At 39.2% G+C, this 13,805-nt stretch overlaps 1 protein-coding gene across 2 annotated transcripts in view; it reads right to left on the minus strand.

Annotated features, from left to right (window-relative positions):
• The window catches only part of FAM49B (family with sequence similarity 49, member B), a 44,251-nt gene that overhangs the window by 5,270 nt on the left and 25,176 nt on the right, over positions 1-13,805 (minus strand). Inside the window, exons 2-9 of one of the 2 annotated variants that reach the window (XM_010159672.1) lie at positions 13,085-13,167; positions 7,169-7,290; positions 5,442-5,547; positions 4,258-4,394; positions 3,531-3,608; positions 3,314-3,430; positions 1,836-1,915; positions 528-654 (exon numbers count right to left, since the gene is read on the minus strand). In XM_010159672.1, the coding sequence (XP_010157974.1) occupies positions 528-654; positions 1,836-1,915; positions 3,314-3,430; positions 3,531-3,608; positions 4,258-4,394; positions 5,442-5,547; positions 7,169-7,290; positions 13,085-13,157 (840 nt within the window). In that variant the 5' untranslated portion in view covers positions 13,158-13,167. Of the gene's footprint in view, positions 1-527; positions 655-1,835; positions 1,916-3,313; positions 3,431-3,526; positions 3,609-4,257; positions 4,395-5,441; positions 5,548-7,168; positions 7,291-13,084; positions 13,168-13,805 lie in introns of both variants that reach the window. The other variant, XM_010159673.1, reaches the window with a different exon arrangement.

Consider the following 13,805-nt stretch of genomic DNA (forward strand, 5'->3'; position numbering starts at 1 on the left):
CCCCTCTGCTGGAGGAGGGGAGGGGAATTTGTGAGAGCGGCTTCGTGGTATTTTGCTAGCTGGATTTAAACCATGACAACAGCCCATTTGAAACAACCACAAAGCAGCACACAGTAACTGCTTGTACTCCGTGGACTTACTGTCCAACAAGAGCAGAAAGTTAGGGACTTAAGACTGGTGGATGATGAACCCAGCTTGTCGCCAGACAGTGATGAACAAGCTAGATGCTGTTGTTACTTCCAGTCATTCTGATTTACATCTTTCAATGCAACCACTGTTCATAAGTATTTCAACACACTACCTGAATTCCATCAAAAAAGATTTTTTCATGACCTAACAAGGACCATTTATGTGCCTGAAGGCCTAGGTTGTATTTCTCCTATGTGGTTGCCACTATCATATGTGGTTACCACTATCCATTCAGGATCATTCCAAAGCGTACATCTGCTACAAGAACCTGCAGAACAGGAAAGGAGCTTACACAATATTTAAATACTCAAAAGATTATTAAGTATCAATAAACTTACATCAATTTTTGAAGTTTTGGCAAAAGCACCCACCGGATGCACATGGTCATAGAGTATGATAACGCCCACCATTACCCTCAGACAGAACGATACTGTTTCCTCGTTTGTAAACCTGCTTCTATATTCACTGTAATTTAAAACCATAGATTATTACCTATCAAACACAGACAAGAGCACACACTAGTAACAACCAAAGTAAGATTAAAGAGAAAAATCCTACTATAAATCCTCAGAGGAAAGAAAAAGTCAAAACCAAAACAAACGAAAAAACCTCAAACCCCACAAGCACTTGAGTTTTCCTTTTTCCTTTCAACAGTCTGCCTACAAGTCAGACCACTGCTCAGAAAGAGTTACCTACAGATTAACAGAGATTCTCAAACCTAAAGGAGAACCCTGCTTCTACATTATTTCAGGTGTGTATATATAGTATTTTTTCCCCCCAGAAAAAAAAAATTACAACAGTAACCAATACATACTAACGTGGCTTTCCATGCTTCCTACCCTTTTCCCTTCCACCCTCTAATATACATGCAACACAAACTTGTGACTCAGGAAAAAAAAAAAAAGGCAAAAAAAGCAAGCTTAATGAACAATGCTTAAGTGTTTCCTTGAATGGGACAGCCCATTCCTAAGCAGGGTAAGAATCCAAGTGTTCAGAGCTCATAATGTGCTCCAAAAATAATGTATTATGGTATTTGGACAGAAACTTATTTAAATAAGACATACCCCGTGTCTGAATCATCTTACCAATGGGAAACTATTTAGATCCCAGAAGAAACAGATAAAACCCCAAAGTTTAGTTTGACTTTTTGCTCACACTCCTAGTGCCTCTAAAATGTACGGCAGACAACAGAAACACCTTTACGCCAAAAAGTCACCTCCTAATTTCCCAGGCAGGGTCTCTAGTTTTGTTACAGCCACCAGCCAAGCCAACTTGCAAGGAGATGCCATCCACCACACTGCCCCTAACCCTTCTTTCAGGAGGCCCTAGGCAATCATGGCCAAGCAATGTATTTTCCTGAATTATACATGAGAAAACCATTTATAAAGAGCATCAAGAGGTTGTCTAGCTTTCACAGCCACTCTGGTTTTAAATATTAATATGTTCAGAGAAGCAGACTGTCTGATTTGCATGGCTGGCAAAGTGAGACAAATGAGTTGCTCACCTTGGCAAGAAACTAAGTTGGTAAAAAGAAAACACCACAGCCCCTAGTTACACCAACTGTATTTCTTTCACCTTACACATCACAAGTGTCCGAATCATCTCTCTACTTAAGGCATGACATAACTGGCACCGTTTATACTCACGGGGTTTCCAGCATGACCCGGCACACGCTAGCCATGGTGCTTAAGCAATCTGTAGTATTCTCTATCGGTAAATTTTTATTCTGCAGAAGATAAAAGGTTTCCAAATCAATTATTGTGAAATCTTATACAACAAAACCTAAGTCAAATTTGTAATCTGCTGACATGGCAATATGGAGGAATTCAAAATATCAGCACAACTGTGGTAAGAAGGGGGGCTTCACACTGGCTTTAAAAAAAATGGTACAAAGCAGGTAAGTAACTTACAGAGCAAACTCCACCACACAGGGCTTGGGTGCTTGTTTGTAGTTAAAGAAACACACCACTAGCACTACTTTTGGAAGTTTTAAAGGAATCTCATAACCTGCTCTTTAAAGACAGAAATTTTTATAGCCAAATACATGTATCTGCTGCAACAATAAGACTTAAAATTGTTGCAGACAAAAATATTGGACAAAAAATGGAAAATAAGCAGCCATTTTTCCCAAGGCGTTTCAAGTGTAAGGCAGAACTTAGGAGAAAATATTGAAAGACAAGAGTGTGTTTGTATTAATTATGTAATGCACAACTGATTTTTAAGAAGCAGTGTGCATTTTTCTCTACTCTGCTCGTGAGACCCCACCTGGAGTGCTGCATCCAGCTGTGGAACCCTCAATATCAGAAGGATAAAGGCCAGTTGGAACGAGTCCAGTGATTTTTAAAAAGCAGTGTGCATTCTTCTCTACTCTGCTCTTGTGAGACCCCACCTGGAGTGCTGCATCCAGCTGTGGAACCCTCAGTATCAGCAGGATAAAGGCCAGTTGGAACGAGTCCAGGAGGGCCACAAAGATGCTCAGAGGGCTGGAGCACCTCTGCTATGATGAAAGGCTGCGAGAGTTGGGCTTGTTCAGCCTGGAGAAGAGGAGGCTCTGGGGAGACCGTATAGCAACCTTCCAGTACCTGAAGGGAGTACAAGGAAGCTGGGGGGGACTTTTTACAAGGGTCTGTAGTGACAGGACAAGGGGGAACGGGTTTAAATTGAAAGTGGGGAGGTTTAGATTACATATCAGGAAAGAAATTCTTCACAGAGAGGGTGGTGAGGCACTGGAACAGGTTGCCCAGAGAAGCTGTGGATGCCCCATCCCTGGCCATCTTCAAGGCCAGGCTGGATGAGGCTTTGAGCAACCTGGTCTAGTGGAAGGTGTCCCTGCCCATGGCAGGGGGTTGGAACTAGGTGATCTGTAAGGGCCCTTCCAACCCAAACCATTCTATGATTCTGCCAATGCTGTAATGCCATCCATTAGCTTTTTGCAACGTATCCACAAAGTGGTTCACTGAACCCACTCTAACCTCTACAGCATCTGAGAAACATGCTTTATGTTTCTTGAGGCTCCAAACCCGAAGTTTAATTTCTAGGTTCCAGATTAAGCCTAGCTATGAGTTGTGTTCTAAAATGATGTCTGGCCCCACAGTGTTCTGAAGTCATAAACTTCTATTCTTACCTCTGACACAAACTTTGTTGTAGCATCACTTAAGGTTTTCAACATTGGCGTTGCTTCAGCATAAAATAAAGACATTCTGTTTGCCAACTCGTTATTTACTTCATTTTCTCCCTCTGCCTATAAAACAGAAGGAAAAAAAGAATGTTATAATTCTGTACATGAAAAAAGACTGGTAGTCATGTCAGATTACATTTCATTTCCTCTAAGGGTTACCTACTGGGACATTGTTAATCCTCATACGGCTCAGAGTTCTTCTGTAGTAGCTGAAATCGTTCTGTATAGCAGGATTTGTCATCTACGCACATATAGAAGCAAAAATGTTGTGACAAATTTCTCAAGAAAAATTCAAGAACAAGTTTTCATAAAATATAATACTGAGAACAAGAAAATATTCCACTTTCTGAAATTAAAAGGCCAGTGTCATGCTGAGAAGCAGTATGTAGAACAAAGGTTTGTCTGAAAAATAGGAGAATTTAACCAAAAAGCTAACAAGAAAAAAAAAAACATAGCGTCTTAAATAGGAGTTTGAGATTAGTACGTTGAAAAAAGTGTCTTTGCTAATTGGACTCCAAGGATCAGAACTAGTAAGTTAATAGCATTTCAGCTTAGTTCTTGGCAGTTTAGCAAGAGAATAGCTGGACTACGGATGCGCACATACTAAAAGCAGCAGTGGCAGTGTTATCCCACGAGATGCCAAATTCAGCTGAAGAAACATGATTAATATGAACTGAAAGACAGCAAGTGCCCAAAGCCAATATGGTATTTCATCTACTTTCCAGTTTAAGATTAACTCTAGGCTATGTGATCAAGCAAAGCACAGTAGATATCTGAGTATCTACTGCCTGGTCTATTTTAGAACTGAACACAACCCAGACTGCTCCAATAAAGAGACTTGTTTTCTTTTTGCTAGCCTTTGTACTTAGAAAATCACTACAAGTTCTTACCTTGAGCTCATCAAAACGGAGTGTGAAGTGAAGAATTTCTGCAAACTGCTTCGCAAGAGCCTGCTCTCGCTCCAGGTGTTGCGTTGGTGAATACGGAGTGCTTGTCAGAGCCCCCAACAGACCTCGCAATCCTGCCTCTTAAATGAGAGGAGAATATTTTGCAATATACATCTGCACCAGCTTCTCGTATCTGTGGACTGATACTCTGCATGCTAGTCTTAAAATGGCTGTCAAAGTAGATAATTAATAATAAAGGGGATTGATGAATGGTTTCTATGTGCCACCGTTACATTTAAACTGCAGTAAAAGACTACATCTAATCAGCACTGACAGCCATAAAAAGGCTTCTTGAAAAGTCTTACTCAAGCTTTGCCTACATCATCTGTGTAAAACGTATTTTAATAATACGTATTAAGACTGCAGTCTCCAAGATCACACAGAAATCAAGAGGTACATACCTATCAGCAGAACTCAAGTTTTATTTGTTTTTACAATAAAGCTATAATCCAACTTTCTGCTCGTTTTCTCAAAAAAATACCTCACCTCTTTAAAAAAGCAGAACTTGCTTGAAAAAAATCTTCTCTTTTTTGAACAAATATATTTTCCTTTTAGAGCTAATAGCTCTGTCTAAAAATGAGATAACAGCAGATAGTTTGTGAAAAAAATCAAGTCTAATAGGTTTTATCAACTTAAGACACAAAACCAGCTTGACTGATGCAAGAGGCATGAAATGCCACCTTAGGTACTGCACCTGCATGAACCAGCATCAGGCATTTCCACAGACCAAATTATTTCTAGTGTTTAGGGGAATAATATAGTCACTTTTAATTATTCTTGGTATCAGAAACACTAACAGACTTCATTCCTGATAAATTAAGTGTATTAATTTTCAAAACAATCTGCTGATTGCTGCTTTCCAGAGTTACTAAAGAGGTAGAGAAAGAGGATGGCAAGAATGCTCCCATTCTCTCTCTCTCCTCTCATATCCTCAGAAGCAAGCTTGCTTTCACGTGCAAGAAGGTAGTACACAGACACAGATAAGACCCAATCCAGTGTATGGAAGGTAACTACACAATATGCGCTTTCATCTTACTAGGGTCGACCTAGATGTGATCACACCTAAACATGCCAAGTATACTAACTGATGAGGACAAAAAACCCCAAGTTAATACCATTCCACTTACCTAGTCTTTGAGAAAATTCATAGAATTTCTTTAGCTTGCCTACTAGTGGAACAACTGCACCCCATGCCTTCTCTTGCAGCTTCTCATCACTGGGATGCTGTATTGCCTTAGAAAAATAAAGGAAAAGAGTATGTTTAAGATGAAGAAAAACTGTTATACTAAAGAAAAAAAAAATCTATGCAAGGCAATTGTTTGAGGAACTAGTAATTAAGAATTCTACCTACTGAGAAGTTTCCAGTTAAGAGACAAATCTGTACTAACTCACGTTTGTTCCCAAAAAGCTCTAAATAATTGTGTTGAAAGTAAGTATCACAAATAGGAAAACAACTTGAAAAGAGTATAAAGAAATTGTTAATAAACCTACTCAAATAAGAAGATTTACATAACCATATCTAGTTAATTAAAATCAACAGCTTTGAGGTACATCCAAGCAAAAAAGTTTGGTGATCAAAGCCTCATGTTGGTATCTGTAATTTCTGGATTTTCAAAGCAAACAAAAAATTTCTGGCTAAATGTTACAGTAGGAATATTTAAACATAATCAAAACCAGAAAGCACCACCAAGACAGGCTATATACCAGAGTTCTGAGGTATATATGCACAGACCTTGTCTTTGCAGTAAGCTTCCCAGAAAAAGCCTTAAATTCAGTCCCTCCAGGTTTTTGAGATACAAACTAGAGTACTTAGCAGTCATCAATTACTAAAAACAATTAATAAAAATGCTTATAACTCTCTTGCTGCATCTTCACAGCCAGCTCCTTGCTTCCCAAATCTGTTTCAGTCAACCCTGGGCTGCGAGTCGCAGTACGCTCCTCTCTGGTCCTTAGGAAGTTTCCTTTCTGCAAGGCCTACCTCCTCTTCCTTCTCCATGGGGGCTGCAGGCTTCATTGCTCAGACATTCGTGTTAGATCCTACAGCCTCTCCCTAAACATACTCCTTCCCTGAAGAACAAACTACCTATCTCCCCTTCCAAGGCTTTTATGTGACACTGTTACCCTCCTTACACCTACCTTAGGAATTTAACAGACAATAAAAACTTACTTATGCTGAATGGCTCCGAGTAGCTCAAATTCATCTGAGGGAGCAGAGACTCTTAGGATTTCTTAAGATTATGTTACAGTAACTCCTCACTTAAAGAGCAAAAGCAACCCCATTCCCTTCCCATCTGAGGAAGAAGGGAAGGGGGTTGAAATAGTATTTATTCCAGCCTTTCTTAAAGGTAAAGAAAAAAGGAGTGACGTGCTGTAAAGAAACTTTACTTCTGTTCCAAACATTTACTTTAGTAAATAAAAGCCAATTAAAAGGGATTGAAGATGAGATGTCTTTTGTGTCAGGATCACCATGCATCAGACTTTTCCAATTAGCGTACAAAAAGATGTCAACACTACTCAATATTGCATTGTAGTCACACCACACTCTTCCCAAATTCACCACTAACTCAAGAGCTTATGTGGGAATAAAAAGAAAAATCAACAGCAACAACTCCATAAAAAGTTTGAGAAGCATCATTTGCTATTACACATGTGTATTAATATTACTGAAACAAGCGACATCTGCTGCACTGTTAAAAAGGAACATTCCAGAGCAGAAATTCAAGACAGCAGTTTTAATAGACAACATGCTCTGCCAAAACAGCTCCTGCAAGCAAAGTTAAAATCCAGCAGTACTTGGTTAGGACCGGACAACCAACCACCGCAGGTTGTGCACAGTCATTACGCTCTAGCTCACCTCTCGTATTTCATGGCCAGCTCCTCTATACGACTGCAAGTCTTCCAGTATTCCTTCTGCATCCTTTAAAACTACATTCACCTGATTATAAATTTCCTTTTCAGATTCTGTAGGTTGGGCATCTAAACAGTAGAACATATTAAATATATACATATTTTAACAACAGCATGGAATTCAATAGGCACACCATCACCTACGGGACAAATTCATCATGCAGCAACTCATCAAGAACTCTCATTCTTTGAAGAGCTACTACAGTGTATGAGGAACTCCCAAGAAAATAATTCCATTCATTTTAGTAGTCCTTTAGCATCCCAAAAATTCACCTGGAATCTATCCTTCCTGACTTATATAAAATTGAGTTAGGAGGAGAAATGCTGACAAGTCACCTTTATGACTCATGTCAATCTCACCTCAGAGTGCAGTGCAAGCTCTGTGGAAGAGCCGTAGGTAAGCACTCTAAAGACACACTCCCTATGGACATTTCAGAAGTGTTCATGTCTACTGTTATCTAGAAACACTGCACCAGATTATTTTCTATCCTCCCTGCTTCCCCTTTTACTAGCTAGGAAAAGAAACCTATCTTTCTCATCTAAATATATTTAATTCTCAAAACAGATTCTTTATTGCAAAATTGAGAACAAAAATATATACTGTAAACTTGTTTTTTATTTCCTCCCCGCTCTTCAAGGATATACGCTTGGCTCAGTTTTTCTGTAATTAGCTGAAACTTTTCAAAACTGTATCTGACTATAATTTCAAAAAAAAGTTACACATACATGTTTAAAGAAGTATTCAATAAGAAATATGTTTTGAGAAGAATCAACAAAAGGCTTTAACCTTTAAAAATAAGTTACCTAGTACAAATATCTCCAACCCGGTTTACCTGGTATGAGATCAGCTTTTCTTTTAAACTTCTCACAGAAGCTGTAGGGTTAGTTCCTTTCAGATTGATATAAACCAAAATTGTAGTTACTTACTGAAGTTGCTACTGAAGCTCTTAAAGAGAAAAAATTTTGCTGTTTACGTGGGCAAAATATATTATGAAATAAGTAACAGGTTATTTTAATCCAGGGTTTCCAAAGCCAAAAGCTAAGATATTAACAACAGATCTTTTTACAGGGGCAAACAAAAGCTATCTATGGACAATATATCCTTGTGGTTTTGTGCAGCTTAGAGTCTGGAAAAATGTATTTGTAAAAGTGTTTTTTCCATGATCCATATCCATAACTCCCACTAACAGTGATGGAAGTTAGGTCCATGCTTACATTAAATTAAGAAGATAAAATAATCACAATATCCTAGTATTACACACTAGGAAAAAAACCCACTATCTAAAATGATCTTTGCATTAGGAGAAAGTAAGATTCACATGCATTGCCTGTCTGGATTTAGCTGTAATTTTTGCATAATACTTCTTATCTTTATGGTTTAACATATAGAGAGGGGGCATTATTAGCCCACTATATAGACCTTGCAACAGTTTAATTGGGGTATTTTGAGAACCATCAAGAATTAGCACAAGTGAAAAAAGCTGATCACTCCTTTAAAAAAAAAATAGTATAAGAGCACCACACTGATTAGGCATCGAGTAAAAGTGGCCAGTGCTTTTCAGATCATCACAAAGATCACATTTATAATTTTGAAAGCTGCTGAAGACTGCTATAAGAAATGAAGACATAATGAGGGAAGAAGAGCAGACAGGTAAGCACCAGTTGACTGGCAGCAGTTCATGCACAAACATGAAATGCTGTAGTGAAACAGACTAACACATGAAGCTCTGTAGCATTCCAGATTGTGTTGTTAAATAATGCAATCAAGACTTGCCACTTGGATTGTCTCACACTGAGTGCATCTCTTGCCTATTTAATTTTTCATGCCTTTTTTCCTTTACCCTCTCTAGTTAGGGGAGTTCTTTTTTAACATGGGGCTGGAGGGGGGTGCACGCACAGCAGAAGGGCCCACGAGAAATCCTCCTCCTCATTTCAAAACCCACTGACAAGCAGAACAGCTGTAGTACTATGATCCTCTGAGTTCAGAAGTGAAAACCACCCTGCAGATACAAATTAGGTGGTCTGCACTGAACAGCTGGCTATGCAAGGCAACACCTTCTACACCCCGTTAGTGTACTTCACTTAGGATGCAATCAGCCAACCACTGCTGATTTACCTAACTTGCTCTAAGAAACATGAAACAATGGTTTATATTTGATTTGGGGTGGTGGGGGTTTTTGTTTGTTTTGATTATAAACTTATAAATATACACGTTTTAAAATGCAGTAGGCATTGGGTTATTTCTTTAGGTGTGTATTTCGTTTTGGTGCACCTAGCCCTCTCCACCAGAGGAAAGCCGTAATCCTGATTTGTCCCAGCCAAGCTCCTCTCCCATCTGTAATTCTTCTGCACCTAGAAAAGAGCTCACATATAAAAAGGAAATCTAAATTCTTTTATATTAACTTCACAATACATTCAGGATGTATTAGGATAGATTTAACAGGCACAGTATAGAAAACCTTCAGCCCTAGGGGCGGCCGGCTCAGAGCAATGTGTTTATGTGCTTCCCAGTGGTGGTTAGGGCACTGTCCTCTGAAAGCCCATCACAGACAAAGAGGGAAAGGTTCCTCTTCCTAAGCACTGCTGTCACCTTGACTAGACAGAGGTGGCATTCCCACGCAGCAGTATGTACCTGAGGACTCAAGCTACAGCACTGTCACTTAAGAATCCTTGTGGAACTGTTTTCCTCAATCTGATGTGTACAGAGCAGGAAAGGGAGTTGCACTTCCGGAGTTGGTCTTGACAACGAAGAAAAAAGCAGTCAGCAGTGCCAGGCACCCAAACAATAGCATACAATTGCAGGGATTGCCCCTTTCCCCTTTGATGGGTGCAAGTTCCTGCTAAGTTTATGACAAAGCTTTGCCTTTACCTGGCAATATTTTCTACAGAAAGAACAAATACAGTAAGTGCAGCTCTCTGAAACACCCCGACGTTTGGTGCTGTTGCTGAGGCAGCCGACCCCTGGTTACAAGGCAACTTTCCCGTTTTCAACCCAATAGTAAGAAAAGTGAATACTGAGGTCCCTCAAGTAATGAGGAGTTCATCTTTAAAGATGATCAGAACATTACTACGCTAGCTGCAATATACATTTAGAGTTCAGAAAGCTCACACAGTAACGTATCCAAGACAAAAGAGTAGACTTGAAACAATGCACAAACGCCATTATGGGAACTGAATGCTATGCAAGTATGACAACATATTGCATGCACGGAACACACACGGTTGGTGACTATTTAAAAGAATATTTGGGCTAGCCTACAGAACTAGTAGGGAGAGAAAATTTGGGGTTAAAAGTTTATACTGCACAGCAAACACTGTTTAAACTGAGATTTTTTTCCCAGGGAAGAAAAATCATCAAGTCAACTGAAACTGTCTGGGACAAAACTCACAAGCAAGGGAAAGAAAAATCCCAGGCTGCTGGAGATGAAATAATTTATTCATCTCTATCATCATTCCTATGGAGAATGCTATCTTTGTGGCTCCTCTGAAAGCCAGCCAAGTTCTTAGGAGGTAATGCAGAACACTTTCAACACTAGCTTGAGATCACCATCTGCAATCAAAATACTCTGTATTTTAGCTACTATTCAAATCAGTAAGTTTGGAAAGGATTTGCACTGCGACAATGATACCAATGTAAAAGCTGAGCTCTAAGTTTCCCACGTTGTTAGTGGCTGTTTTATGTTACCAATATTGTCCTGACCAAGCTGTGCGTTCTCTTCTGCTCATGTTAAAGTGGCATTGCAGAGACTTTTGTGGAGTATTTAAGACAACTATGTTTCAAATAGGCAAGGTGAATGACCAAAGAAAGCAAACTTAACCTGTGTTAAGGCAAAAAAAACCCCAACAGCCCTTTATACTAACTATTAGAACATTCTTTTTTGCATGTATTCTGATACTAAGTCACACAAATCACTGGAATCTAGCACCAAGATAAAAATCTGGGGTGAGGGTCTATCTCATAAACCAGTCTAAAACCTTTCTAAATTTGGATTCTGTGTCCCATAAAGCTTTAGCTCTTTATGGTATTGTGCAAGAACCGTTTAACTAGCCTGCTCACTCCAAAGCTGTAAGGATTTATGAACAAAAGACTTTAAACTGTGTATTATTGGGCCAGGCGTAACATAAAATTGGCAAATTTGTTCTGAATACAGACAGAGCTTACTCGCTCTTCCACATAAAAACACAAAGTTAAGTATCACAAGATTAAGTGCCAAGTCTTGAAGAAAGATCTTGACTGTGTGAAAGCCAAGATCCTGTCAAGGCAAGCTATCTGAAACAGAGTAGAAAGAAGCACGGATACACAGTATAGCAGCAGAAACAAACGCAGGACAGGGTCCAAAATGAATAAAGAACAGTCTAACAATTCAGCCATAATATAAGTCACTTAATGTGACTGCATATGTAAACATTTCATGTCAGCAACCTGCTTACTCTCATGCCAAATCTTGTTCATGCTCAAAACATGCACTTCAAAATAAAATTGATAAAGAATCAATATTTTAAAAAAAATAGCAGTAATTTTTACTGCAATTGATTTTAGAATTATGCCTCTTCTACCTATCTAACTGGAATTTAATTTAGCCCAGTGAAATGGTCAGTGTTTGCAGATTAAGCTGGAGTTTCACGACTCCAATATTCTCCCATATCTGTTTTCCCTACTTCACTAACTCATACCTATTCTGATAGGTGATACTTTAAATCATTTTAAACAACAGTTTTGCTTTCCGATTTCTTTAAGCACAGCTTTACTATCTTCCCTTTATGAAAAATTTACATGGCTACCATCTTCCAGTAACAACATATTCAGAAGAGACAACTGATGAAAGTCAACAGTACAGGAAAAGGGTTTAGAAAAGTTATAACTTTGAACATCACTGAAGCACAAACGTTTCTCCAAACATTTGTTTTCACATTAGAACTAAATATAACCAATTGCTATTGTTTCAAACACAACTGAAAAATAATTTGGGGGAAGAAAAGAAGATATACTGAATCTCAAATTAGCTGTATCACAATACTTCAATTTTCTGTTATGTTTTTCCATTGTATATTACAGGGTCAAAATGCACTTGAACATTAGTTTTCTTACGTTATGTTTGCTGATGTGCAGCTGGGTAAAGCAACAGCATATCCCAAAAGAAAGTAGTTAAACATGCACAGCAGCAGCAGCCAACACTTACCTGCCATTCTTAGGCTACATTGTACCATGCAACAAAAACTAAAAGCAGAAACACTAACACTGTGTGAACCTTCCAGAAGGCTTGGCATTGATCAGACAAGCTCCACGTCTCTTCTTTTCAAAAGCAATTTTGCCTCCATGCTCTCTGAGCTCCCCTTTTAAGGAGGAATGAGGTTAACCGTCAAATTTCAATGCCAAATCAAGTAAGGTTCACATACACACCTTTAACGTGACGCTGTCGGAGAGCTATGAATAGCTGTTGCGAGCCAATCTGTAAATGCAGCGGCACACTGGAAGCGAGGAGAATCAGGTTTCGTATTCAACCCTTTCTTTAAGGTGCATGTATCTCCTTGCAATTTCATTAAGTCGTCAAATTATTCAAATTCTTTGTAAAGTTTTGATTAAAAGCAGACAGAATTTGGGCTTAAAACAAGAACCGTATCAGATTCCAACAGGAAAATACAATTTGAAAACTCCTCCTGAAATAAACATTTTACATTCTAGAAACTGAGGTTATTTTAAGTAGATTTTTGCTTTCTACCAAAGTTCATCGAACAACTATCCATAGCTCAGGCATGCAAAGCTGTTAGAAAGATGGCAGAGAGAACACACACGTTTAGTACATGACAAATGCAGTCTACTGCAGGCAAAGAGTAATAGATATATATAAAATCATCTTCTCACTTTCAAAATCAAGGAAAAAATTTGGCCCCTGCTCAAGGTCTGTGCATGTCAAAACTTTTAGAAGGTTCCCCATGTTAAGGTACCTGCCAAGACAAGAATGAGAGAAAAGAAAATTTTCTTTTTATAAGAAGGAACAGCCCAAATAGAGTTGATTGAAGCGGTGGGGGAAAGAAGACCAGAGAGCTCCATCAGGCTTCAGGCTGCCGCCCTGATGGGTGGAGGGGGACCCCCACTTCGAGGATGTACAGCTGGTGATCCCAGAGATGCAATGCAGCTTTCCTGTAAGAAGGGACTACGCCATCAACATCTTCACAGCCACCCCTTCCAGAAAGGGGCAGAACTCCAAGCGAAGGCTTTGCCAGTGGCTAATTCTGTCCCGGTACACCCTAGCACCACTGTCCTGAGCAGGAGTACCACACCAAGGGCTAAGTACCACGTTTGCAAGCACTGACATGGTAGCCATGCTACAGACTTTTTACCTGATGGGACAACTGAAGGGAAGGAGCTTTAATTTTGTCAGCCTGTGTAATTTTGTCAGAAAGCCATTACAGAACACCACACGGAGATATGACGTTTCAGTGTGCAGCAAGTGCTGACACAGGTATGCCACAGATCTTTTACACAAGGTGCCCAAAACATCTGTGAAGATCAGACAATTCCACTTTTGGACATAACAAATACACATTAACTGCACCATGAATGACCAAACCAGGAGCAGGAA

The sequence above is a fragment of the Eurypyga helias genome, unplaced genomic scaffold (genome assembly GCF_000690775.1).
Source record: "Eurypyga helias isolate BGI_N326 unplaced genomic scaffold, ASM69077v1 scaffold7909, whole genome shotgun sequence".
NCBI classification, from domain to species: domain Eukaryota; kingdom Metazoa; phylum Chordata; class Aves; order Eurypygiformes; family Eurypygidae; genus Eurypyga; species Eurypyga helias.